The 27,828-nt window shown below is 36.6% G+C and overlaps 1 protein-coding gene across 5 annotated transcripts in view; it reads right to left on the bottom strand.

Moving 5' to 3' along the window:
• Positions 1-87: 87 nt before the first annotated feature.
• Positions 88-27,828, bottom strand: part of INTS6 (integrator complex subunit 6) — a 45,599-nt gene continuing 17,858 nt past the window's right edge. For 4 of the 5 annotated variants that reach the window (XM_055801655.1, XM_055801656.1, XM_055801657.1 and 1 more), the window contains 15 exons: positions 25,388-25,477; positions 17,267-17,450; positions 16,155-16,280; positions 15,134-15,288; positions 12,227-12,379; positions 11,955-12,087; positions 11,368-11,462; positions 10,842-10,952; positions 8,973-9,188; positions 8,738-8,864; positions 7,309-7,451; positions 6,440-6,674; positions 5,351-5,722; positions 4,788-4,881; positions 88-668 (listed from right to left, as the gene is read on the bottom strand). In XM_055801655.1, the coding sequence (XP_055657630.1) occupies positions 575-668; positions 4,788-4,881; positions 5,351-5,722; positions 6,440-6,674; positions 7,309-7,451; positions 8,738-8,864; positions 8,973-9,188; positions 10,842-10,952; positions 11,368-11,462; positions 11,955-12,087; positions 12,227-12,379; positions 15,134-15,288; positions 16,155-16,280; positions 17,267-17,450; positions 25,388-25,477 (2,328 nt within the window). In that variant the 3' untranslated portion in view covers positions 88-574. The remainder of the gene's footprint in view (positions 669-4,787; positions 4,882-5,350; positions 5,723-6,439; positions 6,675-7,308; positions 7,452-8,737; positions 8,865-8,972; positions 9,189-10,841; positions 10,953-11,367; positions 11,463-11,954; positions 12,088-12,226; positions 12,380-15,133; positions 15,289-16,154; positions 16,281-17,266; positions 17,451-25,387; positions 25,478-27,828) is intronic. The other variant, XM_055801658.1, reaches the window with a different exon arrangement.

Below are 27,828 nucleotides of genomic sequence, written 5' to 3' on the forward strand. Positions count from 1 at the left end.
TGTAACACTGATACTAGAACATATAAAGCTCTGGAAGGGGAAGGCATAGTGAACCATTCCAATAAAAACTGTACTCAATCCTACACAAAGATTAAAATAGAGCTTTTATTGATGGAATAACAAAAGTGCTTTTCTTAAATATTTTTCAAAATACATTTATACAACTTACAATAATATATCCAAAATAACTGTATATACAAAACATTACCTTGTTTAATATGTATGTGCTTTTTTCTTTTGAAAATTACAAAGCAACTTTTTGGCAAAGTTCAACCTTAAGAGGTGATAGTTTTGAAGGTTGGATTAAGAAAATAGAACCTGAGGGAAAGTGACACTTAAGTCCATGACAAGCAAGAAGTTCTCCATTTAGTTAAATAAAAATGTTTTTGCAATATTTTTCACATTACAAAAATAACAGAAGTGAAAAAAAATGATGGATATTTTTCTCATCATTTTATAGAGCAGCTTCTCATTCTTTCAGGTACAAGAACTTGAGATAAGAGTGCATGTCAAAAATGAATGCAAGTAAGGACAGCAGTGCCCTGCTGTGGCTTTCTCTTCTGTGCAGTGTCTCTTAGCTGCTGTTGATATGGTTGACCTGATTGGATCTGCGATGGATTTCTTCCAGAAAGCTCTCAAGCTGTTCTATCAGCATTCGTTTTTTAAACCTGCATTTAAAAGAAAGCATAATAATGGATGTAAACAGTAATACATCAATCGTTGTTCACAAAACTTTTACTGAACCCTGGACATTTCAGTTATTTTAGGTCCAGTGCATGATGAGGTGATATATACCTCATATGTATATGCTGTCTCCTAAGGTTCTGGTAAACTACTAACTTGGTTTTCCATTTCATGAAAAGAATACAAAACTATGCTTACTACAGTCTATTCTAGCATGCTGCTGAACATCACTTAGCCCTCAGAAAGCCAGGAAAAAGGAAGTTGCTGTTTCCAGAAGTAAAGTTCTGAAGTACAGAAATAAAATACATGTCAAAAGAACTATACTCCTGAAGCTGGCAACAGCATTTACGAATTATTTGCATGACTTCATGATGTATTCACAAAAGTTAAGTGTAGTTGGTACTGGTGCCATTACACATGCAGAAGAGTTTTCCTGACAAGAAAATAAAAAAATCATGTAAGTTTGAGAAAGAAATGCAAGAAAATTCAAGCAGTATTCCATACCTGGAGTCTCTGCAGTTCTATTCCATTTTGATTAAATAAATTTGAACAGCAGACCATTTTGTCACCTTTGCTTACACCCCAGCCTCAGTGCACACAGCTCCTTGCTGTTTCCAGCTAGCCCTCCCCCCCTTGCAACACTCCTGCACCTGAAAGGTCACTTCTGACCAATGCTTTGGCAGCTGCACACCTGCTCAAAAGTAAGCAGCAATTAAAAGATCACACACTTTCTCAACCCAGTGCTATGATGAACTATACACCCAGTTCAGTCCTCTGAGCTTACTAAAGCCCGGCAAAGGCCTCTAGTCCTGGCCAGGCCTCCCACTCCATGTACTTGGCTCATGGAAACATGGCATCTGCCCTAACTCCTGGACCACAGACCGCCCCACAATCCCAGTCTGACTACGGGGGAATCAGCTCCCATTCCCAACCATTCACTATCTCTTTGAATACCCATGCTTTGGGCCCTTACCCATCCTTCTCATCACAGTTCTCAGTAACCCCACAATTCAAGTACTGCTTCCTCTCCACTCTTCCTCATTGCTTTCACAACTGCTCCCAGCTTGCTTAAAAGTATTAATGTGAGAAATAATTATTCCTTCTCATTCCCTCTAGTAAAAGTCTAATTATTTAAGTTAATAGCTAAGTACTTTACTATAATACAATGCTAGTGAAAATTTAACATGCTTATTGTTCTGTGCAAGTGACTGGCCAATGTTACTTTCCAGAATACCTTCAAGCCCCTCTGAACAGCTGTACAAGTGAACAGCAGACATTTCCTAGAAACCTGGTAGAAGGGGCAGAAAAAACACATTGCTAACTAATCTCGCATTACTGTTGACACAAGAATTCAGGTTAACAGTGCACTGTGTTAAGCCCTTCAGTACATCTCACTAAAAGTTCTTTTCCAAATGCTAAGCCCTACAGCAAGCAATTCTTTTCAAGGCAACAGAAACAATTTACCACGTTAGCTAATATTGTAATTAACAGCAATAAGCATTGACTTAATTAAACTGTTCACTCTGCTAGGAATATTAGTACCTTTATTAATAAAACTTCTTTGAGTAGTTCTAGCTACTGAGCTTCAAGCTTCATTAGGATTTTGAAAATGGTTGTATTAATTCTTGCCAGCATTGGATATCACTCATCATTTTGTCAGGCACACGCTTTGGGCTTTGCTATGTGTATTAATAGCTTAAAGCTCCTGATTTGGAGAATAACTAAAAGGGAATTGAATTTCTCATACTGAGAAGTTGGTTGATATGGAGAATGTTGATCTGTCTTTTGTCAGCTTTTGCTCTAAACTCCTTAGCAAAGAAAACTTAGTGCTAGGACCATAAATAGATTGCTAAGCCAACTCCAGAAATATTGAAGACCTCTCTACTACATAGGAAAGGGCTGAAAGGAATTTGCTTAAGTAACTCTTCATTTTGTGCATCAAAGTTGTAGCCACCTATTGGGAAGTCATGTCTCTTCTGTTCAGTAAGGTCTCCTTATAAGCACTAATACTACCTACCAAGGCTGAGCCAAATGTGTATCACTACATATAAGAAAAGACTTCGTCAGGATAGAATTAGCTAAGGATTTAAAATTGAAATGTGGCATCTCTTCATCCTTAGTATTTTCACAACTGACTGGAAGAAAAAAAAAGAAATCCAGTATCTACTCCATCTTGATTTCTGCCTCTCAAAAGTGATAGCTTTTCTGCTATCAGAAGAGGAACTGTGGGGCAGTCATTTTCCAAAGGAAGCTGAAAACTGTGGATTATTTTAGAAATCTTCCTCTCCCCTCAAGCTCTGGTGGATTAACCTCTGGAATTGAATGGGGACTGTTTTTAAACACACACACTTTGCTGCTGAAATGCTCAAAAGCTTTCTGAAGTCTGTGATCAGAATCAGAGCTCCCTGGAGTAGGGAAAGAGCAGGCATCCAAAATTTGAATTGCATTCCATGGCATTGCAAAGGTCAGCTATTGGTTAACAAAACAAGACTCTCTCGACAGCTCTAGAGACCCTAGAGATGTTCCCTGCAGGGAGCAGGGACCCTTGGTTAAATGTGATAGCTTGCCCGGACAAGAAAAGAAGCAGAGAACTGCATAGGGATTATAGACAGTGTTATCCAGGTGGATAAAATTACCACACTAGAAAAATCTAACCTAGGAGAGAAGAGGAAGGAGAGATTAAGCTGTTTCTCCACCCAAACCAGTAAAAATTAAATTTTACTGGTCAAGAGAAACAGAATTGCCAGTCTTTTCCACCAGTAGATACAGAAACCTGTTGGCTAAGGTGGGAGACGGGATTAAATTCTGATGCATCCAACAACACTCAACAACTGCCAAATTTTGCAAGGAAAGAGTCAACTCAAGATAACTAGAATAGAGAGGCTGTGCAACAGAATTGAGAATTACAGATGATCTGAAAAGCCTCGTTTTAGAGGTACAAATATTCCAATCCCACTAAGGGCTGCCACGGATACCAGGAGCAACAATATTGCTTTGGTGTGCTGAAACAGTGAGGAAGCATGTATAATTTACAGGAACAACTATGACAGGTGATATAAAGGTAGACCAAACAAAAGCATGATAAAGTAATTGTTGCTATACGACGAGCATGATCTATATAAGTCTGCATGCCCCACTGTGCTGGAAGTAGAAGGCTAGAGGAGTTGTATGAATGTCCAACATTCAGTATCACTTTAAACTCTCAGCACTGTTTTATCAAAGAATGAATTTGCTTTTTCTTTAATTCTAAAATTTGTTTGATAATGCCACAGGAAAAAAGCTAACTACTATAAAAACAGATTAGAGAAAAATATTCAATTACTCTGAGGCATCTGAAATAAGCCTCAAAGTTAGTCACGTTTATGATCCAAGCAAGATGCTAGAATTATTAGTTCACTTCAGAACACTGTCGGTTCCAATCATAATTTCATGTTTCTCCTTTCTTTCCTCTTAGAAAACATGCAGAAACCTAAGTAAGTATGGTCAGTCCAAGGATGCTGTAACAGTTTCTACCTGGATTAACAACACTGGATTTAAATCATCAGCAAGTATCTCTACTCCAGTAACAATGATCTCCCATTTCCACTGCCTCAGACATATTTGAGGCTGTGGAAGTAACTCTGAAGGAAATAAATCCAAAGGGCAAAACCATATCTTTATGGAACATACCTGAATCTCAAAACTATTTTTAGGACAAGATTTTGAATTTATGTGGAATAAGGAATTTCAACTTTCTGAAAGCCTAATTCACAGTAACATGCCATTCTGTCCATTTTTCAAATTATACTCACACCTGAACTTTGGAACCTGAATGATTTTCTGAAGTTACCTTCTCCTTCTATACCATTGTTCATCAAATTTATGGTGATCTGGCAGTTACAGCTGCTAACATTTTTAAGAGAAAATCTGAGGCAAAAAGGTAAGCTTGTGCAAACAACACACATCAGGAAGTTTATGTGCTTGTTCTTTTCTAGGGAATTATTTACTTGCAGTACAAAGCATTGTGTGGCAAGTTTCAAACAAAGAACTGCATGGCTGTCAAGCAATTATGTATGGCAGTATATGTTGCAGTTTTCTAAGACTAATACAATTCAGTTACTTACCTTGAAGCTTCTTTAATAACATTTTGTAAAAATATCAGTCGGGTTTGTAAGCTTCCTTGTACATGCTTCAGCAAAAAGAAGATTCTTTCATATTCTTAGAGAAGAGCAAAATCACAGTTACTGAAGAAATGCCTATACAGATTTTTGTTGTAATAGAGCTGAGTGAAATCTGAGTGAAATTAAAGATTTCATTCAGCTTTTGTAAGCTTTTGAGATATATCTTTTAACAACCAAGCCTGTAGCAATGACATACTGTTTAATGAACACTAACATTAAAAAAACACATGATACTGCAGTTTAGGATATCACTAGAACACCTAACAATTTAATTCTAACACTGATAATATAAAAATCATGACTTCCATGAACATTGATAGGTATATCAATGCTTTAATCATTGATTCAGGGAATTTTCAGCAGAGGTTTTCAAGTAAGTCTTTTCAGCTTTACATTTATTTTGCTTCAGTCTCATGGATCAGTACATTCCTAAAATAGTGATCCAATGTAAATTCTTTGTCTAGCTGTCATGCCAATCATCTGTAAGAGAGATCTGGTATACTTACTCCTTCCAGGTTTTCGGATCTCTTTCATAATTTGTGCTTTTAGCTCTATATTAATCTCTCTGGAACTTCTGCAATGCATTGTTTTTTTCCCTTTGCTGGGTGAAGAGATTGGCAAGTTCTCTTCGGTGCTTTGTTCTTTACTATCCAATTCCTCGTGATTCTCCAAAAACCCATCAACATTCAAGTTATTCCCTAAATGTTCATGGCCTACATCCTCTGTATGAGATGCTGATCCATCCAATGAATTGAATGGAGAAGAGGACATTGAAAACTCTGAATCCACAGTATTTGGGAAAACATCTGACGAAAGTGGGTCTGTAACATGATTCTCAACCACATCATCCATTGTAGCCTCATTATTTGTTTCCGATGCTGAAAAAAACAAAGATTACATTTGCCAGTTTCACATTAACATCTGATATGTCAATGAGTCAGTTCAGTATTAAACTTTGTAAAGCTGTTCTCCAGCTTGTATAATCAACGGTACATGCCAGACACAAGAAAACGTGTTTGTGGGTTGCAACACTGAGCACATCACTACCTCCTGGCAATTAATGGCTTAAAAAAACATCACATGTATATTTATATGATAAGGAAAATTGCTACACGGACTACCAAACAAAAGAAAAATCACCTGTAAAATGAGCTTTTATAACATGCTTCATTTTCCCCATTAAATTGAACCAACAAAGTTTACTTTAGTGTTCAACAGTGAGCAAGGATGTCACACAGCACTTCAGCTCCACAATAAGGGAAGTGAAATCACTACACTACAGCAAAATTTAAATTAACTTCATGTTGTGATATTTTGGAGCATCTGAATTCCAGGCAAAGGAAGAACACCCTTCTGACTGTTTACATTGTCTCCTCATTTAATACAGGAAACACATTGTTTATACTGGGAAGTTCATAAGAAAGAGATTTCTGTCTGACAGACTTTATTAACCCCAGATGCACATTTAAATACTTTCATTTTCAAAAAAGGAGGGATAAAATATTTGGGAAATCAGCCAGTGGTATTTTCACATAAACAAGATTTTTGCACAAATTAGAAAGAAAACCCTCGAAAGATGATGAAGAGTCACTTACTTTTGTGAATAGGAATAGGTTTAACAAGGTCAGGCTGTGCTTGTGTGATTGGTGTTGGTGGCCCTTTTCCTCCAATGTGGTTATTCACAACTGGAGGAGTTTGTGGTCGACCTCTGAGCAGCGGGGACATACAGCGTCGTCTTTTTGGAATCCCTTGCATATTTGGTTCTCCAGGTCTTTTATGTTTATTTTGAGGTCCTGATACAAATTCATCTGCTTCATCTATCATCATTCCCTGCAATTAATTTAATGGGGAGAATTCTTAAACTTTACACCAAAAGCACATATAAAATACAAAGAACGCTTTGACATCATGATGTTTACCATATAAAGGCACCTATGTACAACATGTCATTATGCACTAAATTCATGTCAACCTAATCCTTCCTAGACTACATCAATGTGCTTAAGGCCCTTATCCAACAGTCTGCCAAGTAAGACGCCCAGGCAGGCTGTCAAACTTTTCAGTAATTGCAAAAGGACTCAAACATTTTAAAAAAAAGCTCTAAGTTACATTGGCAAATTGGTCAAGTCCAAGACAGATTTGGACAGAAGGGACAGCCCATGCTCTCAAAGTTATGGGAAGCTTTTTATGGGAGCAGTTTGGTAAAGGAAACATGATTAGGTAGTGGCTATAGTACAGTCACAAACATATTTGATTTATAATACAATTCAGAGGCATAATACTGGTTTTCCAATGAAGACTGCCCTCCATAGGATACTACTGATGGAAAAACATCTGAGACTTTCTTGTAAGCAGTACTTTTCTGAATACTTGAAAGTTTCTCCAATACATTGCTCTTTGAGTGGTCTAATCAGCAATGCACACAAAACAGCACATTTTTAAAAAGGCTTTACAGAAAAGTCACCTTTTTGTCCAATTTGAATGGATTGCCAAATGTATGAAGCCTTCGTGGTTGATCAGGATCAAGCTCTCGGAGTGGAGAAGGTATTTGTTTTAGATACTCCTGGTAGTTTCCCATTTGTGCTATAGGTACGCTGTGAACTTGGTCTGTCACAACAAAAGGGTATATTAATATATGACACTGCTCACCTTACAAGAATTTAGTCTGTATCTACTTCACACCTCCAGTTTTCAGTCTTTAATCAAATGCATCAACAAAAGAGATTTGCAAAACTCACCATTATTCTTTCCTAACTGGTATTTATAACATCTTGTTTTGAGTGCAGGAAACTTGCTTAAATGAATCAGCACATCTCACATATTTATCATTATGACAGGGAAATAAGCAACAGTTGTCATGCATGGATGTTAGCTTTCCAGTGTGTCCCAGAACTTTTCAATGGGGTAGATGGGTGAAAAACTGGAACTGGGAAATTATAACTAAAACATTACTACAAATAAAAGATTCATTAATGCAAAGTAGTAATGCCACGCTGCACACAGCTTTCACATAACTCTACCCAGTTTTAGCCACTCAAAATTTATTTGTTGAGACTAGCATTTTCCCAAAGCAATAGTATTTTTTGACTACTGGAATCAACAAATTCTTAAAATCCATAGGACCTGATTCTAAACTTGTTATGGATTTAAAGCTCCCAAGCCTTTAATCAAGCAAAACATACGCTAGCAAAAATCCTGGAAAAAATAACATTAGTTTTTATGTGGTTTAACCTGCTTTCCAAAAAGCAACTTCTCTACATTTCATATTACATTATCACTTGATCACAGATATTAATCTGACCTAAGCAGTGGCAGGACTAATGTAACACTTTCACTTGCATTGCCCTTCTCATTTTCTCCATTTATTTCATCATCTTCTGTTAGATGCCATAAAGCAGTGCCAGAAGACACAGTAGAAAGATGAAGGAATAAACTAGCAACTACTGAACTTTTTGCTGTTGGCCTAAAGGGGAAAAAAAAAATTAAAAAATTTAAAATAAAAAATCACACTGGCAGCAGCCAGTGAGCAAGCTTACTTTTCCACTGTTCACAATCCACTTCTATGGAGAGATACCATAAAGTTCAGAACCGCCCTGTGATTTTTGTCTCAGAAACACCAGGAAAGTCAGGAAAAAACAGTGAACCAAGAATCTTATGTCAAAGCCCAAGTCTCCTCATACAGACTAAAGGACAGAGCAGTGAATCTGCAGTCTTCTCTATCCTCACCAATTTTTCTTCCAGTAAGTTATTTAAGGAGAAAAAATATCTAAAAACCATGCAGTTTAATGACAGTACCAGACATTAAATTTTAAATAACTACGCTATTTGTTAAAGTCTTCATTTTTTTAGTACCAATCATATCACAGGGTAGACAAAATATTATATTATCTAACCTTCATCTTGTCCTTTGAGGAACTTGCGAGTACTCTTCAGTAAATTAGATCTCATTCGCGTTAACTGATCCAAAAGATTTCTTCTGGGTATGTCATAAGCATTTCTAAAAGTCTGAGGTTTCAAATCCTACAGTTCCAGTAAATAAAGTTCCAATTAATACCATATATGAAACAATATCTAGCATTTCAATGGAAGTATATTGAAAATAACAACATTACACACAGTGGTGCTTACCTTATTCAGCAAAGCTATTTGGAACCCAGCATACTCCTTCATATTGAGGTCTAGAGGTCTATGAGGAATTTCCCCAGTAATCCCCTGTAGCAGATGTTGAAAATCGTTCCTATGTGCCATAGACAGGTTGTGTGATCTGCTTCTGACCTTAATTCCAGTCTCTTGCGCTACCTTTTTGCCTACAGAGCCAATGACTCTATCGGACTCTATTTTGGCCTTAATTTGAAATAAATAAATAAATAAAATTGACAATATGCTCTTAAAAGGATTAGTCAGACTTATTCATTTTAAATTCCTACCTAGAAGATTCAACAATGTGCTAATACACTATGACGACCATAACCAGGATGAGTGCTTAAGGAGTATTTAATACATAACCACTTAATGATTACTACAATTTTAAATATAGCGAACAGTTTGTGCCTAGGTCTTCTGCATATTTCTCCTCTGCTGCCCATTATGGTATCTAAGCACCAATATGCATGCAATGCTTTTATTTTCATAAAATGCCGTAATTTGACTAGTAATTCCCTGCAAAACTATCTATTCACAGACTATTTTCTACAGTAACAGCTTAACACTAACCTTCAAAAGACTGATTCTCTCGCAACTATAGTTGTGATCAGTCACACAATGGTATCAACTTTTTAAAGCTCAATACAAATAGTCATAATATTAATATGAAATACATGAAAATACCCAATTCTGATTGACTAGACAGACCTAACCCCCAATAATACGTATTAGATTTGTACCAAAATTAAACATGTTCATAAATGCAATCTTTTTGGCAGAACAGAGTTGAACGAAGAGCCAAAAGTAATTTATTAATACACATGCCAATGTTGGTTTTGCAGTTTCACATAAATTTATATACTACTCAAGATTTGAACATGTACTTGTTAACACTGAGTCTCTACTGGCAGTGCCTTTCAGAAGTTAGAAAAGCTTTAAGTATAATTTGCAGTGCATGTCACTGCATTTTAGGAGTCTCAGATGTCTAGGTTGAATCCTCAGTTCACAGAATACCGAGCAATACAACTATGATTTAATAAGATATACTGTAAACCTGAAGAGGTTTACTTCCTCAACTAATCATTTATAACAATGTTTTAAGAAAAATTTTAAGCAAAAGCTGTGAGAACTCACTAGTTCACATGTTTGTCACATACAAGTTCTTACATACAAGTATGTAACTAAGTTACAAGTACTTGTAATATTGTTTCTTGAAGTTTCAAGCTTAGTGCATTATTACCTTGAACAAAAAAGCTTAACATGCACAGTTTAACAAAATGAAAGTGGAGGTAGCAGGGCAGAAATGCTTTAGCTGGTGCAGGAGACTACTCAAAGATACGGGCACTATTCTGAACAGTCAACAGTTTCAAAATTCACTTGCCACTTATACATCTGTATCCTTACTTGAAATTCTGGATTATATCAGTTTATATTTACTGAACTCTTTCCATTTCATTTCACAAACCAAAGAAAGGATACTTTCTGATTCAGAAGCACAAAGTAGAAATCTCTATTTTCTGAAAAAATGCCAAAACATTTTTAAAATTTAAATAAGACAACATGTTTTCTTTTGGACAAAAGTATGTTACTGTCTGTACAAGTAAAAATGCTGCTTAAATAAAAAAACTCAATCTGTACCTCCTTATTTATCCTTATAGTCCAGTCTAAAGCCTATATTTTTTTCCTTCAATTTAAAAAAAAACAAAACACAAAATGCTTTTTTACTAATTACTTTTGGGAAAGTATTAACTTCATCTTTCTGCTCTTTTTTCCCTCAAAGCCATTGAACTTGAGTATTTTAAGATTATCTTGATATTAGAATGAGTTTTTACTGTTCTTCTGCTTCAACATTACCTGCTGACTCAACTTTTTGAGATATGAAATGACACTGTAACTAAGTCCATATTCCACATTGTCAGCTATAAGGTTTGGTGCTCCCATCATTCTCACAGCTTTCTTCAAAGGCTGAAACAGAATATGTTGTATAGTCATATTTAACTTTGTAAGTGTTGTATACATACTTCAACTAACTGTATACATTTCAAATAGAACCAGAGATCCTCAAAGTTTGAAAATAAAACCAAAGACTCTCAGGGCAGCACTTGGTTGTTGTTTTAAAGCATTGCTCCATTCATACAGAATGATTTATTAACAGAGCTGTCATTTATGTACAAGTCACAGTTGATGAAATTTTCCTAACATTCAGGTCGCAAGTCTTCCACAGGACTCCAGTGAAAACATTAAGTACCACTACGCATGAAGTTCAGCTATTGTCTCAAATTGATACTTATTCTACTTTAAACAGGGAATACACACATAGTGGAAAGATAACTAGAGTTACATCATAAAATAGAAATTTTAGCACAGTAAGTCATCTTACCCCGAGATAATAAGGGGGCATTGTCTTCAAATAGCTTTCAAATGACTGTCGCCATTTCAACGTAGGTTTTGCCTTGTGTACTTTAAACAAGTCATCTGATGGTTTATAAAAGAGACAAAATGAAAAGCACATCTAGACACATTGCTTTTCTTCTAATAAAAGCAGCTCTCAAAGAAATGCAAATTCTTCAATGCTTAAATATATGCATTAACATATACACAACTAAATATACACACAAGATCAATGCTGCAGCCAAAAGATGGAGCCTGATAAATTATTTATCAAATTGAATTGATAATTGAGACAACAGATTGAGAAAAATGGCTCCCAAAATAATGAAAGAAGCAAGCCCAAAGCACATCTGAAAGAATGATGATTAAGAAAATCTTACACATGGGAGTCTGAGTCATGAAGGTCAGCCAACTGGTGACAACTGAAACAAGTTATTCATGACAAATGCAATGTTCAACATTCTACCTTTCTACAGGTGTGTGATTAATACTGGCATTAATTGCAGTAATCATTTAGATGAGATCAATTTTTCAATTGCCTACCACCTAAGAAAATTTTTATGAAGTGGTATTTACCTAGTAGTGGAAGGAGGACTGGATAATTGTAAGGCATCACAAACAAATTCACACAATTCAGCGCTGTACTAGCTTTCAAGTAACCAAAAGGATGACCAAGTTCACTGTATTTTGCACTATTGCTCACATATACCTGCAATAAAACACATCATATTGTATGTAAATCCAAAGTACTGTGTGCTGATGTTTTACATCCTATTTTGATTAGAGAATAAAATCTATGAAAAACAGTATTCTGTAAACAACTTCAATTCAGCATGCATTCTACTTGCCTGCCAGCAGGTCTGAGGGGATTTTCTTTCCAGGATAAACTGGGTCAGTGGTGAAGGTTCTAACTCATACTTATCAAAAGGCAGTTTGTCAATGACCATCGGTTCACAGTCAGTACAGGAAAACTTCACCACAGGATGAGATGTGCGAGGTGGCTAAACATAAGCATTCCACTGTTAGTAAGTTTGCACAACAATTAAAATGCAATTGTGCTATGACAATTGAAGTCATACAGGTTCTTTGAAAACAGACACATTTGAGGAGCCTCAATACACAATTTGAGTCTTAAGTGATTATGTTAGCACTGTCTTAAAATCTGAAGAAATCTTGTTTTCCAAATAAATGCCAATTATCTTGCCCAGTAAGTCTAGAACAGCATGCAAGTAAAACTTTTTGCATATACACAAAAATTTTCCAAGTGGAAATAAATGCCAGTACAGACAAAAAAACTATCTTTAATGCTACTCTGGGGCATGCCTATTTTTATTCCTCACAGAAGCAGGCACTGTACTTTTGCATTTGCTGACTCCTCCAGCACTTTTCCTTCTTGGCAAATTCAACACTTACAAAATTCTAACTGAATTATAATAACCAAGCGGAGCATGAATACAGAAAAAAACAAGGTTTAGAACTCATTTTATCTAGGCCTCTGAAAAATTATTTCAAGCAATGAAAGTGTTTGGATTTTAATCTTTTCATTAGTCACAGGGAAAAGGCCTTCGAGCCTCGAGTTTCAATTATAAGTTAACAACATATTTGAAATCTCTTTCGCTGAAAGGGAAAGCTGATTTTTTGTGTGTGATGAAAACTGGAGCTGTATGCCTTCCACTGGAAGGTTTTCAGGAGAGCAATGTAAGCTCTTACACTTACACCCTGAGCTTCCTCCAAGGCCACTAGAATCTGGGAAGGAGCTCAACTGGGAAGCCTCCTTTTATTTACTCTCTTTAAAAGGTAACAAATATGTAAGATGAACTAGGGAAACACAGGGTTTCTTGGACCTTCCTACCACCTCACCTTGAAAGTCATTTTTCTACATCTATAAGCTTTAGCCTCTTGCTTTTAAGATGAGCCACCCAAATGTCATCTGCCTTAAGTGTCTCCACTCCAAAGAGGGTGTACAGTCCCAGTACACACAAAACAGGAGGCCCAGCCAACTGAAGGAACTGCAATTCTCATCAAAGAAGATGCCTTCAATAAATATTTGTGGTGGAGTTTTTGACCAAGCCATGAAGCAGTTACACTACAAGTAAAAAGGCTGCAAAAGAAGTCAAATAATCCTTGGCTGGACAGAAGAACTGTTTTTACCTCAGAGCAGCCATTTACATGTTGATCTGCGAACATAAATATTAGCAGACTTTCATATACATTTAGGAAACCCTTGATAGCATCGTTACCTACAGTACACGTAACAGTTGTTCAGGTAGGACTGTTTGAGACAACTCCACTGTGGATCAGGTAACAGGAAGGAAGTGAAAAATACCCAACTATGGACTTTTTAAGTAGACAAGAGTTACAAGTTAAGTTTTAACACTATACTTCCAGAACAGTAAGGAAATCCAAGTCTTGAAGCACTATCAGCAAACATAGCTCTCCAACACTGCATAGGGAAGGTTCAATGTGGAATTCAAACTGACAAACAGGAATTTAGCTGTACATGCAATAATCCAATGCTTTATGCTGTTATGAGAGCTATACATGCTACAACTGAGAGAAGAATTTTTTCTCATCTTCTCACCACTTGGTTAAGGCAGCCTCACATTTTTAGCATTTAGTTAACAATTCTTCACTTGGCAAAACGTATTTTAATAATCTCAACCAAGACCTGCAGTAGCAAACTATACTGACTCTATACAGTCAATGGAGGCAGATGTCATTGATAGTGATGACAAGGAGTACACAGGACAGTTTTCCTACAGAGCAGCTTTTAAACATCCAGTACACAATGACTTTTTTTTTTTAAATTACTACGAAGATTTACTTTTATTCATATATGCTAGCTTGTTTACAGTTCAAAAGGGCACCCACATCCTTCAATGACCATGGCCAAGATGCCAGCAATATCAAACCTGTAAATATAACTAGAATTTCATACTTTTATTACTCAACAACGTGTATCTCAAAGGACTTTATATTTTTCTCAAAGGAGAATTTATGAGAAGTTCAATGAGTTCGTTAGCACACTAGTTTCAGATCAAAAAACCCCACAGAACTTCAAGAAAAATCATCATGAAATGGGAACAATCATACAAGTGAATTATTTCTACTTTAATGATTTTCAAAGATCAGCAGAAACGCAAAAATACATTATCTTACTAACAATTAGTTCTCAGACCCAACAAAAGGCAGTGGCATATATTTTTATGGAAAAAAAAATATAATTACTTTTGTGAGTAGTATTTTAAAAAACCAGGGTGAGTTTCTCTACTTGGGATAAATTGAAGGTATGGCTATACTGCACAACAGCAGATGAAATTACATTTACCTGCTAGAATGAAGACAGAACTATCACACAGATTCAAACCCAGGAAGATCATACCATCTTCTATTAATACCATCTGCAAGGCAACAGACTTTGATAGGCTATTATCAAAGTGCCACCTTATTTCTGGTTTGATATTTTAACAGAGTCCAAACAAATACTACGTGCATGTACTAGGTCGACCAATCTGTTACAGGCAGTTTCTTAATGAATGCTTCAAAGCTACTAAAAACCAAAAACCATAGTATTATTTTCTCATTAGTAATTTATCTGAGAACTGCAACACAGGTTTACATGTGTCGTTACTTCTTGGGTCACACTGCTTTTACAGTTTCTCCAATGCAGTACATATCTGAAGGTTTAAAAACAGTGAAGAAATCCTGAAATATTCCCCCCTATACAAACCCTTCACTTTAACTTCAGTACGTACCAGTGTTGGAGAATTTTGATCTGGCCAGAAGGATTCAGGAACAGGCCAATGACCTATAGGAACCCCAGTTTTAGGGTTTGGTCTGACATAAATAAGTTTGTGACAGCTGTGCCAAGGTTGGGGTCCAAAGGGTCTAGATATATCCGCCTGCCCATCTACAGAAGAAAGAGGTTTTATGAGTCAAAACAGTGTTAAAACTCAAAAAGAGTATTAAACAACTTCTGTGAAGAGTTTAAGAATTACACCCCCAGGGAAACTTTTCCTGCAGTTAATATCACTTCTAAGAATAGCAGATAGTTGTCAGTAAGCATTTCTGCAAAAACCCAGAAACTATGAGAAACCAAATAAGCATTGAATGTTTACAGGATCAGAGCTGAGAAAGCCAATTATCTGGAGCCTTTCATACTAATCAGTTTCTTTCTCTTCCCATTGTTATTAACAGATAATCTTCAAATCTCCATGCATAAGAAAAATTGATACACAGAACTAATACTGCTGAACTAACTTTTTATTGCAGCAAAGCAGGATTAAAAAAATCCTACAAACGCTTCCAGTAACATCCTAAGAAGGACCTAGCTAAGTCATTTAGAAAGAGAAGCTAAGACTGCACTGTCATATTTGCTAGCTTAACTCTTAATGCAGCCACTTTACTACATTAAACAAAAGAAGATAATGTGTATAAACCCACAGTATTTCCATATCAAGCTATTTACATTCCTAGCTGGCTGAAAACTGCTGCTTAAAACTCATGAACCCATTTAACCATGCTTGATGTGAATAACTGCATTTAAGGCTACCTAACCAAACGTAGTTTTACATAGTATCTAGCAGCTATAGCCAGTATTTCGGAAAAGTACAACAGAATTTCAGACATTAACAGGTCCTTCTTGTAGTAATGTCTTAAAATGCAACAGTTTTCCTTTTGTTTTGGTAACTATTATGATGTTAAGTTCACTAAATTACATTGATAGTCATCTCTGCCATTTGATATCACAGTGTAAAAATAAAAAGTTTCAAGTACCATCAATGGGTGAGGGATCAGGTCCAGCTTTTTCAAAATTTATAACAACTCCACTTTGCACTTTTTGCACCAATGACTCAAGACACTGATTCAGCATTCTTGGAGAACACACACAATATGATCGACCTAGAACAATACAGTCAAGGTTAAGGTTGTTCAGTGTTTCTGCCCTTGTTTTAACTTGCAGTATTTAAAACTGTTCACCCACCACACACATTGATTTATGTATGGATCACTGATTTAAGGCTTCTCCCAAACACTCCCTCTTTGTTTAAGCAGCAAGGCAGCCTAGCGAAGCAGTGACAGTGTTACATGCACATCATTGGAAACGTTTGCGTTTTAGCCCCTTAATGACTTTAACGCAAATTCTTGGTTGCATTCATGGAAAATGGGCTCCCCCTTGTGACAGACATCAGCACTTAAATGGTCAAGAATTTCAGTCAAAACACTGTTAGTATAGCCCATATGACAGTCAGAAAGTAGTTGAATCAAACCCTTTTGGAATGCTTTTTACATCCCTTTGTTTGCTCTCTATCACATCCCCTCCAATGCATCAGAAGAATCATCATGTTTTAATATATGTTAATTTTTTTACAAACAAATTTAATGTCAGAGTTTGAACGGGAATGTCATTTCTAAAAGATTAAAAATATGGGTTATGATGGAGAAAAAATTATCAGTTTTGCAGAATTACTATGCATTCTGCATTACAGAAATTCTACATTGCAATCTGCATGCTCTGGAGGGGAAAAAACCAAAACAATCTATTTCCTTCACTTTTGGCTTTTTTAGATCAGGGTATGACAGGAATTTCGCAAAGCTATACTGCAGAACAGATTCAAGTCTTACAATTTCTAATTGCAATACCAAGGTGCATTAGGAAAAAAATAAGTTTTCTCTTCTAAAGAACTGCTGTAGATTCACACTTTTCCAAGACAGGTTACATTAAATTGTCTGTTGCTTTAATGCAATAAGGATCTTTAGTTTTACTATATCAGAGTTCTGAGTTCTTACAAGTAATGTAAGAACTTAGAAATACATATTCCATGATATGTACATGATTAATAGAGCTAAATTGAATTCATTTTCAGAAATATTGACTTGTCACTTGCCTCCTGTGACTTCGCACATAGGTGTGATTGCAGAGTCATCCACCGGTACCCCTGTCATCTGCTCTGATTCTGGTGCAGTAATACCAGGCAAACGGAGAACTAAAGCAAATAATCTCTGATCCCATCGAAAGGGTTCCTTAGTCAACTCACTTCCAGGTAGAGGGGAATTGAGAGGTAAATGGAGCTGAAAAGTAATTTAAAATCTGTGAATAAACTGCTTTTAAAACAAAAATTAATTCAGTTATACAGCAATGGCAATTCACTCTATATAAACATATCTGTAACCTCTCCATAGGATATCTGTAATTTGATTCAGGTACTGTACATTACAAGCAAGACACCCATCATTTAATCAACGCTTCAAACACTTCAAGGCAACATGATGCACGAAGTTGAGAGTTACAAAACCAAGTGGGAACAGCCACTTTTTAAAACTGATCTAAGCTTCACTCAATAGAATATTTTCTTTAGAATCTCAGCACTAAAAACTGCTTCACTGCAGCATTCTTGTTCAAACCATTTTCTGCAGAACAGGCCCACTCTCATCTCATTCTTTTCCTCCGTCCTTCAAGATAAAAAGCACACCTGAATGAAAAGGTAATGTTAATCTAGGACTCCTGTGGAAGAAATATAACTTGGGTATAGTTGCTCAAAAATATCTAACTGCCAGGATCACCTACTCTAAATAACTTCTAAAAGTGAACTAATGTGGTAGTTATGTTATAGAATCAGAAGGCAGAGATTTTACATAACTTGGGTATATCCCACAGCCAAACTCATGCCTGTGCTTTAAGTGAAAAGCAGAGATTAAGATTCAAATCAACACTGAAATGCAAAATGAATTCTCACTTTTAGGTAACAGTAGCCACAGCTACCCATACAAGGAAGAATTACTTGCTGTGTGCCATTGTGTGGCCTCTGGGAAGAACTACACAGAAGTTTTAGTTGAAAATATTGAAGATACTATCCAGGGACATAAAATACATGAGGACATTCTTTTTCACTTTAATTCTCAGAAGAGACAGTTAAAACATTCAAGTTTCAGACTTCAAACATGCTGCGCTGAAGACACAGCAATGGTCAGGGTATCATTTACTACCCATTAACAGCTACAGCCAGAGAAACTAACAGAATGTCTAAAATACCCAGAGTTAGCAGCAGTTTTATAACTAGCTAACAAAAAAAGAAAAAAAAAATCAATACATTAGCTTCTAAGGGACAGCACAAGGCATTCAGAATACTCTAACCTCTCTTTTTGCATCCAGATACCTCACACAGAGATTAGTGGGGAAAAAGAAAGCTTACCAAAACATCCAACTACAGAAGCCCTGAACAGATAGACTAGAGTTATAACAATTACAAGTTTCAGAAAAATGTGATAGATCCCTGGTTGATGATACTACTGTCAGCAGTACAAGCAAAATTCTCATTTCACCTGGAGCATTGCAGCCGTAAAGGAGAAGAAAAATAATCCTGACTGCAACAACTGAAGTGGTGCAAACAGTTCCATTATCTAGCTAAATACAAAGGTTAAGCCCAAGAGCTGAAGCAAACTCAGCACTTCCTCAAACACTTCTCATGTAGCATTCAAAAAAATCCCAATACTCAATCTCAAATCAACATTAGCAAAGGAAACTACTAGTCTGTTTCAAAATCTGGTGCAAGTCCACAAAAGCACCTATTGCAAGTTGCCTTAATTTTTAGTTCATAGTAGTTAGTTAAGGAGTTTGCAACAAGCTGTTGAAAAATTTTTCTTGTTTGCTTATTTTTAAGAGATTAACTTGAAAGCATTAAACCTAATCTCCAATCTGGAAACCTCAGCTAGTTCTATTTACGTAATAGCAAGCATCTCATATCAGGAAAAACACATGTCTTCGTGTTTGAAAATTAATCAATTTATTGCCATATCAAAGACAGGAAGAAACACAACAAACCCACTCATAACAAATGAGCAAGAATCAGAACACCTTGGGCTTTTCAGCATACCTGATGCTCCCTCCTCAATTTCTGCTTTTGTTGATGCAAGCAAAGGGCACATATGAGAAAAGCACTATTTTCCCCAAATGTCTGACATGAAATTGGTCAAATGGCACTCAGCTATGGCCCTAGTTTATTACTGATTCACACGCATGTCTTTTCCCCTTTTCACACAAAGGGACAGCAATGCCTGCCTGGCAAAGAAAACTCAGTTAAAAGAATAGCCACATTCTTAGTAAACAGCCTAGAATCTTGATTCACCTGCAAGCACTACAGCATCCTCACTTGGGGCTATTTTAAGAAACACCATTCACCAAACTTTCCTACTTAGATATGACTGAACAGAAGATTTACTAGTTCTGAAGAATACATTTCGTCTGCAAAACATACCTATGTAACAGCACTGTTTTTCTTCAGGCAGCATATATACATATTCTTAAATATATTTACATATATTAAGTATCCCATTGGACCCTGCACCAACACTATCCTGAGTTCAGTTTATCTCAAACTACAAAACCTTTATTTGGCTCAGCTAGTTATATTGAGAGAATCCCAAAATCAAACAGTTCTCAGGAGCAGGCCATTGCGTTATATACATAGTACTATGAGAAATATTTTCAAACTGTAAGACAACATGCAACACCATCAGCATCAAGTCAAATGTCCTCACTTTCCAACAGTTTAATTCCAGTTAAATTTAACATCCATGATACTGGAGGAGTTACAGATTCAAACCAGGCCTCATTCTCCACAGTCATTAGTAACTTGGTCTTCTCACCTCCAGTAACTTCATTTTTTTCTAAGTTGGTATTGTATTACCATAGCAACTGCATACCTAGCAGAAAATAAGATCAGCCTAGAAATGTACATCATGCATTTCATTTCTCTTTCCCCACACACATTTCAACATGAAGGTATGCACATCTTTCCCTCTTTGTCCTTCATATTGGTTGCGAGAAAAAGACAGGCCAAACCTTACTAGCAGTGGTCTTCAACATGTCTCTACATAACCACATACAAGTGTCCTCCCAGCAGCTGCTTTGTCTCAACACTAGTTTGTAGGAGCACACACAAACCCTACCATTCCCAAATGCTTTAATGCTACAATAATACAGCAGTGTGCACCTTATGCCCCTCTTCCACGCCTTTAAACTCACTTAAACCAACCACTGAATAACCAAGAGGACTTGGAGGACAGACTTTTACTGAAGAGATCTTAAAGAACCCTGTTATTGGTGAGCAGGTCTTTTATTTATTAGGAGTCCTTGTTTCTGTATACATTTACGCAATCATAAGAAGCAGCACCATCTGAAATTCTAAAAAAAAAAAATAAAATCTGAGGATCCCAGAGACCCTAGGTTGAATAAAAGCTAGATAAGCACTACAGAACTCTGCAGTACCAAGGTAGCTGGTGAAAGAGAGCCATGCTCTTCTGGCAATGACTGCATGTACAGGCTCAAACATTATGGTGGGCAGCACTAGCACTGCTTAAGCTTTAGTGTCCCAGTAATTACAGGCAGCTCCATCTCGGGAAATCTCATAAAAGGTTGTTACATGACTAGGTACTCAAAAATATCCATACAGGTACAGTCAACTTTGTCTTTTCGTATCTAAAAAGTCTTTAAAAAATAATCTATCAGCAAGTAACCTTCCTTGCAAGCTTTTCTGGTGCCCATAAAAAGATATCCAACATTCCAAGCAAATGCAGCATTTAATTATTACAGAACTGAAGGACTAAAGATGGGCAATAAGATTCAAGCCCAGCTGAGAAATCAAGTCCTTGACAGACTGAGAAACTCTGCTTAAAGAGTTAACTGCAGCATTACGTTTTCCTATCTTTTTCCATCCAATCACATTTAGTTATAACACAGAGATAGGAAGCCACAAATTGTTATTCCATAGAAAATAACTTCAGATCACAGAGAGGCACCAGGTCCAACTGACACATGTCAACAATATCATATACTCAGCCATTCTGATGCTAGAGTTAGCCACAAGCAAGTACACACTGAGCTGATAGTTACACAGAATTCACATGTCAAGAGCTCTGGGGCTCGCTGCCAAATGCTGTGATCCTGGCAACTGCTGCGAACAGGAATAACATGGGTGAGGAAGGACAGGACTACACATCTAATGAGATCTGCCACATATTTCTTGCAGAATTTGTTTAGAAATCAAGGTCTTTAGCTGGAGGTACTTGAATTAAAAATATTAGAGTGTCTACAGTTCCCAATTACTATTGAAAGCAAGCAGGATTTCACACTTGTAACAGTTACTACAGCAGGGATACAAGTTGATCAGCCCTGGGAAGGATCAATATGACAATGCCAAACCGCTCCGGGATGAGGAGTCAAGAAAATCACTAATTCCTCCTGTAAGAGTCTCCTACAACTGGTAGATCAGAATGACAACATACAGAAGCCAAGCAGCATTGCTCATGCTTTTGGTTTGTATAATCATTCATCAGAATGTATCAATAGGTCAATAACCCACTTTGTCTTGCAAACAAGAGTTTAATGCTTCATCTCAAAACAAGGGAGCTTGTAGAAGGAAGGAAACATTGCTCAGCAGCTGCAAAACTGGAGAAGTATGACATTTCATCACAAAGAAAAGTAAGAGAAATCCCCTCAAGCAATTAAAAAATTGTAAAGGAAAGATCAGAAAAGGGGTAAGACCAGATGTGAGGGATCAGGCCAGCAGTGAAAGCCACTCCAAGAGGAATCCATAGCATGAGACCAATAATTAATAATGCTATTCCAACAGTATGAGCCTATGTCTTTCTCAAGTATGACTGGGACAAGTGAACCCAGGGAAGAATCTGGTCAACATGTTATGCTGAATGCAATACTGATGAGTGCCAGTTCATCAGCACTGACGCATTAAAGTCAGTGCCAGAAGGGACAGTACTAAAAATCCTACTAACGTGGGCTGGTGAAGATGATGATTGCACAGACTGCATCATTCCTGTCTTCAGTCCGATGAACCACATCCATGAGACACAAAGTAGCACTGAATGGGTAAGGCTCTTCATCTTCAAAACCCATATTAAATTCCACAAAGGAACAGGACATCTGAAGAATTCAGCAAGAGCTCCGAAACAGTGTTTAAGCTTGACTGCTTCACACTGGGGCAAATGACAGTGTTCCCACAGTGATAAAGCTGATTTCATTGGTAAAAATGCAAATGTTCACCTGAATGACAAAGCTTTGAGAAAACTTGCCTCCAGGTTCCATGCTGGCTTCACAGGCATTCCAAAAACAATGTTCTGTCAGTTCTCTTGTACATAAGTTTTAAAGGAACTAAAAATATACTACCTTAGTCCATGATAAGAACTTTACACAAGAAGTAAAGACACTGTTGTCATAACCGGTGGGATATGATCACTTCCAACACCAACTCTGAAAAGCCGCTCCAAAGTCAAACCCAAAGAACAGAAGGCACATTTGAAAGTGACCAAAAAGCTTTGTTATCGAACAGAAGAGCAACAACAGACTTCTGTATCTCCAGGGTGGTATATTAATTCTACTTCATTTCTGCATGTCCAGCTTAGAGGTAACTGTAAAGGTCGCTCAGGCTACAGTAAGAAAAATTTCTGATCAATAGGACACATGTTGACAAAAGCAAAAGACCATCCCAGAAAGACAGAAGCAACCCTGAATGCTTTGTTCCTCTGCTCTTTGACAGTGTTAAGGATGTTCCTACCAGTACAGCTATGGCACACACACACAAAAAAAAAAAAATCACATCCATTGCTGGGTATATATACCTTGTAAATACATATGGAAGAGCACTCCAAGCAACTTGCATTTTGTCTTGCAGGATGTAAAAGTAGTGCTCGCTTTCAGTTCCTCCAGAAGGCAATGTGTTTAAATTTGCTCATTTACCAAGAAATCATTAGTAGAGCAGATTCTACATCTCTAGAATGTAGTTTAGCAATCATTAAATCATGTAAGTGTATCTGACCCAATGTCACTATCATAACACAAACTCTGGGTGTGGCACACACTTATCAGTCAGCACCACTTATAAGCCAAGCCTAAATTTGGTAGATTCAAGTAGCCTCCAGAAAACCCATTTTCTCAACTTGTTACAACAATTTAAAGATGTGAACATGTGACCAAATAGTTGCCTGATCATAAGAAAATGTCATTGTGTGAAGACTAAGGTGAAAAAGTTGAAGGAAAAGGAACAGAAAAAAACCCTCACCGGCTATAGAAAATCCTGACTCCTGCCATAAGGAAAAAAAAAACCTCACGACAGCCAATAGCTTTCTTTCTGAAATTATTTTGGATAAATGAACAAGATGAAAAGAAATGTAATGTAGAACCACAGAACTGTGTATGTTAGAAGGGACATGTGAAGGTTACACAGTCCAAAGCCTTCTGATTGGCTCATGGCCTTGTCCAACTCAGTTTTGAGCATCTCCAGTAATGAAGATCACACAACCACTGGACAATCTACACTAGTGCTCTATCACCCAGTTAAAATTTCTGATAATCCAATCAGAATTTCCCAAGATGCAGTTTGCAGCTGTTGCCTTCTCATCTCAGCCCTGTGCACCTCCAAGAAAAGACTGGCTCCCCCCACAATTAAGTTGTGTATGGTGGTAAAAAAAAAAACCTCACCCCATAGCCTTCTCCTCTAAAAGCTGGACAAACCCAGTTCTCAGCCTCTACCCAGATGTCATTTGCTTCACCTTCCCAGCATCTTGGGTGTCCACACTCCAGGATGTCGATGTCAGATTTTGCAAGTTAGTTATCTGAGAGCAGAGAGGTTGCTTCTCCTCAAGAAAGGACTTACACAGCTAAGTGATTACCTAATTTGCTCTTAAAAAACAACAGTATTCTGCTGTTAATAGCACTACATGTTGTAGAAGGCTCTAAAATAGTGTCACACTACCCTCTATTTAATTAATACTTCCTCAGTGACAATCACTGTAAATATGAGGCTGCTATTCTACTCCGTATTTTGGACCACACCCAATCAATCACTGGACAAAGCTAAAAATAGCGTATTGGGCAAAAAAGTATGATGAAAATGAGGTTTTAGACAGACAACCTATTTGGTATCGTGAATTCAGGCACTCCCTTTCAGTTACTGGCTATGGCTGTTTGTTAGTAGTCCACATAAAATTATGAGGTCGTTCAACTTTCTTCCTTTAAGTCAGATAAATTATAAAAACATTCAAATACCACTTTCCATACAAACAACTTCTGTAAGTGCTGTAAGGACACAATATAACAGAGTATTAGGATAAATTCAAATAACTAATGAACAGCTATGTAAGTATGACAAATTAACCTTTATAGTCAGAAGTGGTGTACCACATGGAAAAGTCTGAATCCTCCCCTCAAGCTTTAGGACAGACCTTCAGATATTAACCTTTTCCCTGCAAAGGGAATGATCTTAGGGATTTTTTTGTTGTCATTGTTTGGGGTTTTTTACTACTTCATGGAACGGGCACTGAGCTAGTCAGACCAACCCTATCCCCAGTGACATCTCCCATCTTTTTAAGGAAAGAATTCAAAATGGCCAGCAAGTCAAAATAGTTCAGTGCCTCAGCATTTTCTATAGCTCTGAGTTTGCCAGATGTGAGCAGGTACTTCAGCATATGAAGATCTGGTGTTTTAAACTGCTCTACAGATCTAATCCGAAATAAATTTATTCAGCCTTTATCTTGGATAAGGACACTACTGATATTATTATAATCACTTTAAGAGACTAGTGTGAAAGAAATATATATTTCACATACTCCCTAGTGGCCACATCCTTTGAGAAATCACTACATTGATCTGGGTCTATACACAAAGAACTCCTATCTAGACCAACTGCAGACATAGATGCTTTACAGAAATTGATTTCTTCTGTTAATATATCTGAAAAGCCATGAACTCCTTGGATAAAAATGGCAAATTAAGTCTACCAACAGCTGTACTACATGCTTGTCACATGTGATAAGGAAAAAGAGCTACTCAGATTTTTGTAGTGCTATTGCATAAAATTACCTCAAATTAAAGGAAAAAATATACAAGCTTAAACTGTTATAAGCATACTTTTGAGAAGTCATTTATGCTCCTACTGTAAACAGTAGCTTAACACAACATTTAGTATGCATCATTGTAAACATAGGGCAGATCTTACCTCTTCCTGTATCCCACTGGTAGTAGTTAATTTACTTCCATCAGTAACAGTTATAATTATTGCTGGCTCCAGAAAAAAGGGGTTTCGTCCCTAAGGGAAAAAAAGCAATTTTAAATAAAATGGTGTCACAAATTCATAATCTTCTGTTCAATCATTAAATGGCCACTGATACCTACCAAGAAAACCATGAGGCTCAAGGTAGTTATTGTCATGTACTATATAGTACAGTGCTATGGGTTTCTGTGTCTTTTTGCTGTTAGGCCATGTAAAGCTAGACACTAAATATATCTGTATACAATAAACGCATATAAAAACACAGCAAAAATGGTTAATATAGGACTTTAAGAACAATGTGCACTGCAGTATTCTGGCAAACTAGCAGCTGCTTAGAGGAGCAACTGTTTCTTCAAAGCAGAGATACTTGCAATTCCTCCTATTACACAGCTGATTTTATGTGTGATTTAATTACTGTGACCATCTAAAGCATTTGTGTAGTACTCTGATCACCATCCCTGAGTTAAGAACTAATACTCTACTTATTAAGGAAAACTGACATTAATAGTACCAGTTACATTTTGACCAAAGTGGTTCAACCATGAACATGAGACTTCTCAGAAACAAGTACTTGAAAAGTAGATAAGCTTTCTATATGAATCAATTAAGGCAGAAACATAAACAAGGCAAGACATTCTGTAATCCCACCAAGACATTCAACTAGTCTAACTGTAACAAAAAAACCTTGGTTTGCTATTGGCACTTTCTTTTCCTAATGCTATTGGGCTAGCAGCCTTCTGGCCCCCTGAAAAAAGAGGAACCCAAAGTAATCCATGCACATGTCAACTCCAAGCCCAGGCAGCACATTCTACTCCAGCTAGGGTTAAAGACGAACTGGATAAAAGCCGCCACCACCACCTTTTGTTTAGTAGGTCCTACTCTTCTACTGCCAAGCTTAAGGCATCATTTTTCTTCTTCAGAAAAGAACAAAGAAAAATACATGTAGACCCACAGCCTAGTTCTACTTATAAAGGCAAACTATCTCATGAATGCTTACAATTTACTCTAAAAATATGGACAGAAAACTAATAGGTTTTAGAAAAAGAGCTTTTAATTTTTTTTTAGAACACATTTAATACAAAGTATCATCTACTGATTGCATGCTTCGAACAGAAACATCACCTAACAATCTGAAATGTATTTGGTGAGGAATGTCCAGTTTGAAATGGCAACACCACATTTACAGCGGTCAATTTATTATACACCAACAGAAAAATTAGATTTGCTCAGCATTTTCTCAAACCTTAGTGAAAATACTAATTTTTTTAGAAAATAGCATACCATTACTACAGACAAAAAATATTAAAAAGTAAAGATAAATCTCTCCCAGAAAAGCTAAGCTAGTTCATAATTCAATTTAAACAATTACTCAAGAATTTAAAGTACTCTCAAACTACACTCAATTTTAATTAAAATAACTTCCTAAGAATATTTAGCCTCATTTAATTCTGAAGAACAGTTATGGTATGTTATTCTACCAACTAATAGTTCACCACAACTGCAAAACATCAGCTGGAAGCTAATTACATTGCACTGAAATAATATTGAAAGCAGGGTTTCAAACTAGAGGAAAAGGATATTGTTCTCATGAACACTGAACATAAAAATACTTTAATCCTACTGCTAATAAACGATTGTAAATATAAATCAACAATTGATAAAAATAACAAGACTTTATATTTAGAATGTCATAAGCAACACTTTAGGTCAATTTTCTGGTCCAATTTGAAATATAAGTATTAAAAATTTAGTCTCTGACAACCCCTATTATCCATACATCCTCATTATCTTAACACTGGTGTACTTCAACTACAATCTTTCTCAATTTTACCCGTGTAAAATTTAAGCCTTAAATTTAAACCCTATAGGCTTAGAATTATTATGAAATCATAAGGAAGGAAACAAGAAATTCTAAGCTTGAGCTCCCCCAGGAAAAATGTCTAAGGGAGAAATTAGTTCATCCTCAGTATCTTTCATAATTTCACATGCATTTTGCCTGTACGATGGATGATCACCAACATACTAAGTCAAAAATCAACTCATATAGCAACATATTTACAACAACAAGAATCTCTTTACCAGAACAAAAACAACATTCACTTGTAGCCAGGGTAACAGCTACACTGAGAATCACTGACCCCAAAGACAAGGTAACTCGCAACTCCACAGGTATCACCTACAGGATAACTCGTATGGAAATATGAGCAGTGCACTGCTGCAGAGTACTTCATACCTCTAAGCAAAAATGGAAAGTTTCCCCTTGAAATCTTTTCTTCACTACCTGGATGTGAAAAATGCAGTAATCTCAAGTTCATCAACTCATCAATACAGCTATAAATATTATCCTTTCTAGAGAAAGAATTTATGAAATCAAGTCAGAGTACACA

Source organism: Falco peregrinus, chromosome 4 (genome assembly GCF_023634155.1).
Source record: "Falco peregrinus isolate bFalPer1 chromosome 4, bFalPer1.pri, whole genome shotgun sequence".
NCBI lineage: Eukaryota > Metazoa > Chordata > Aves > Falconiformes > Falconidae > Falco > Falco peregrinus.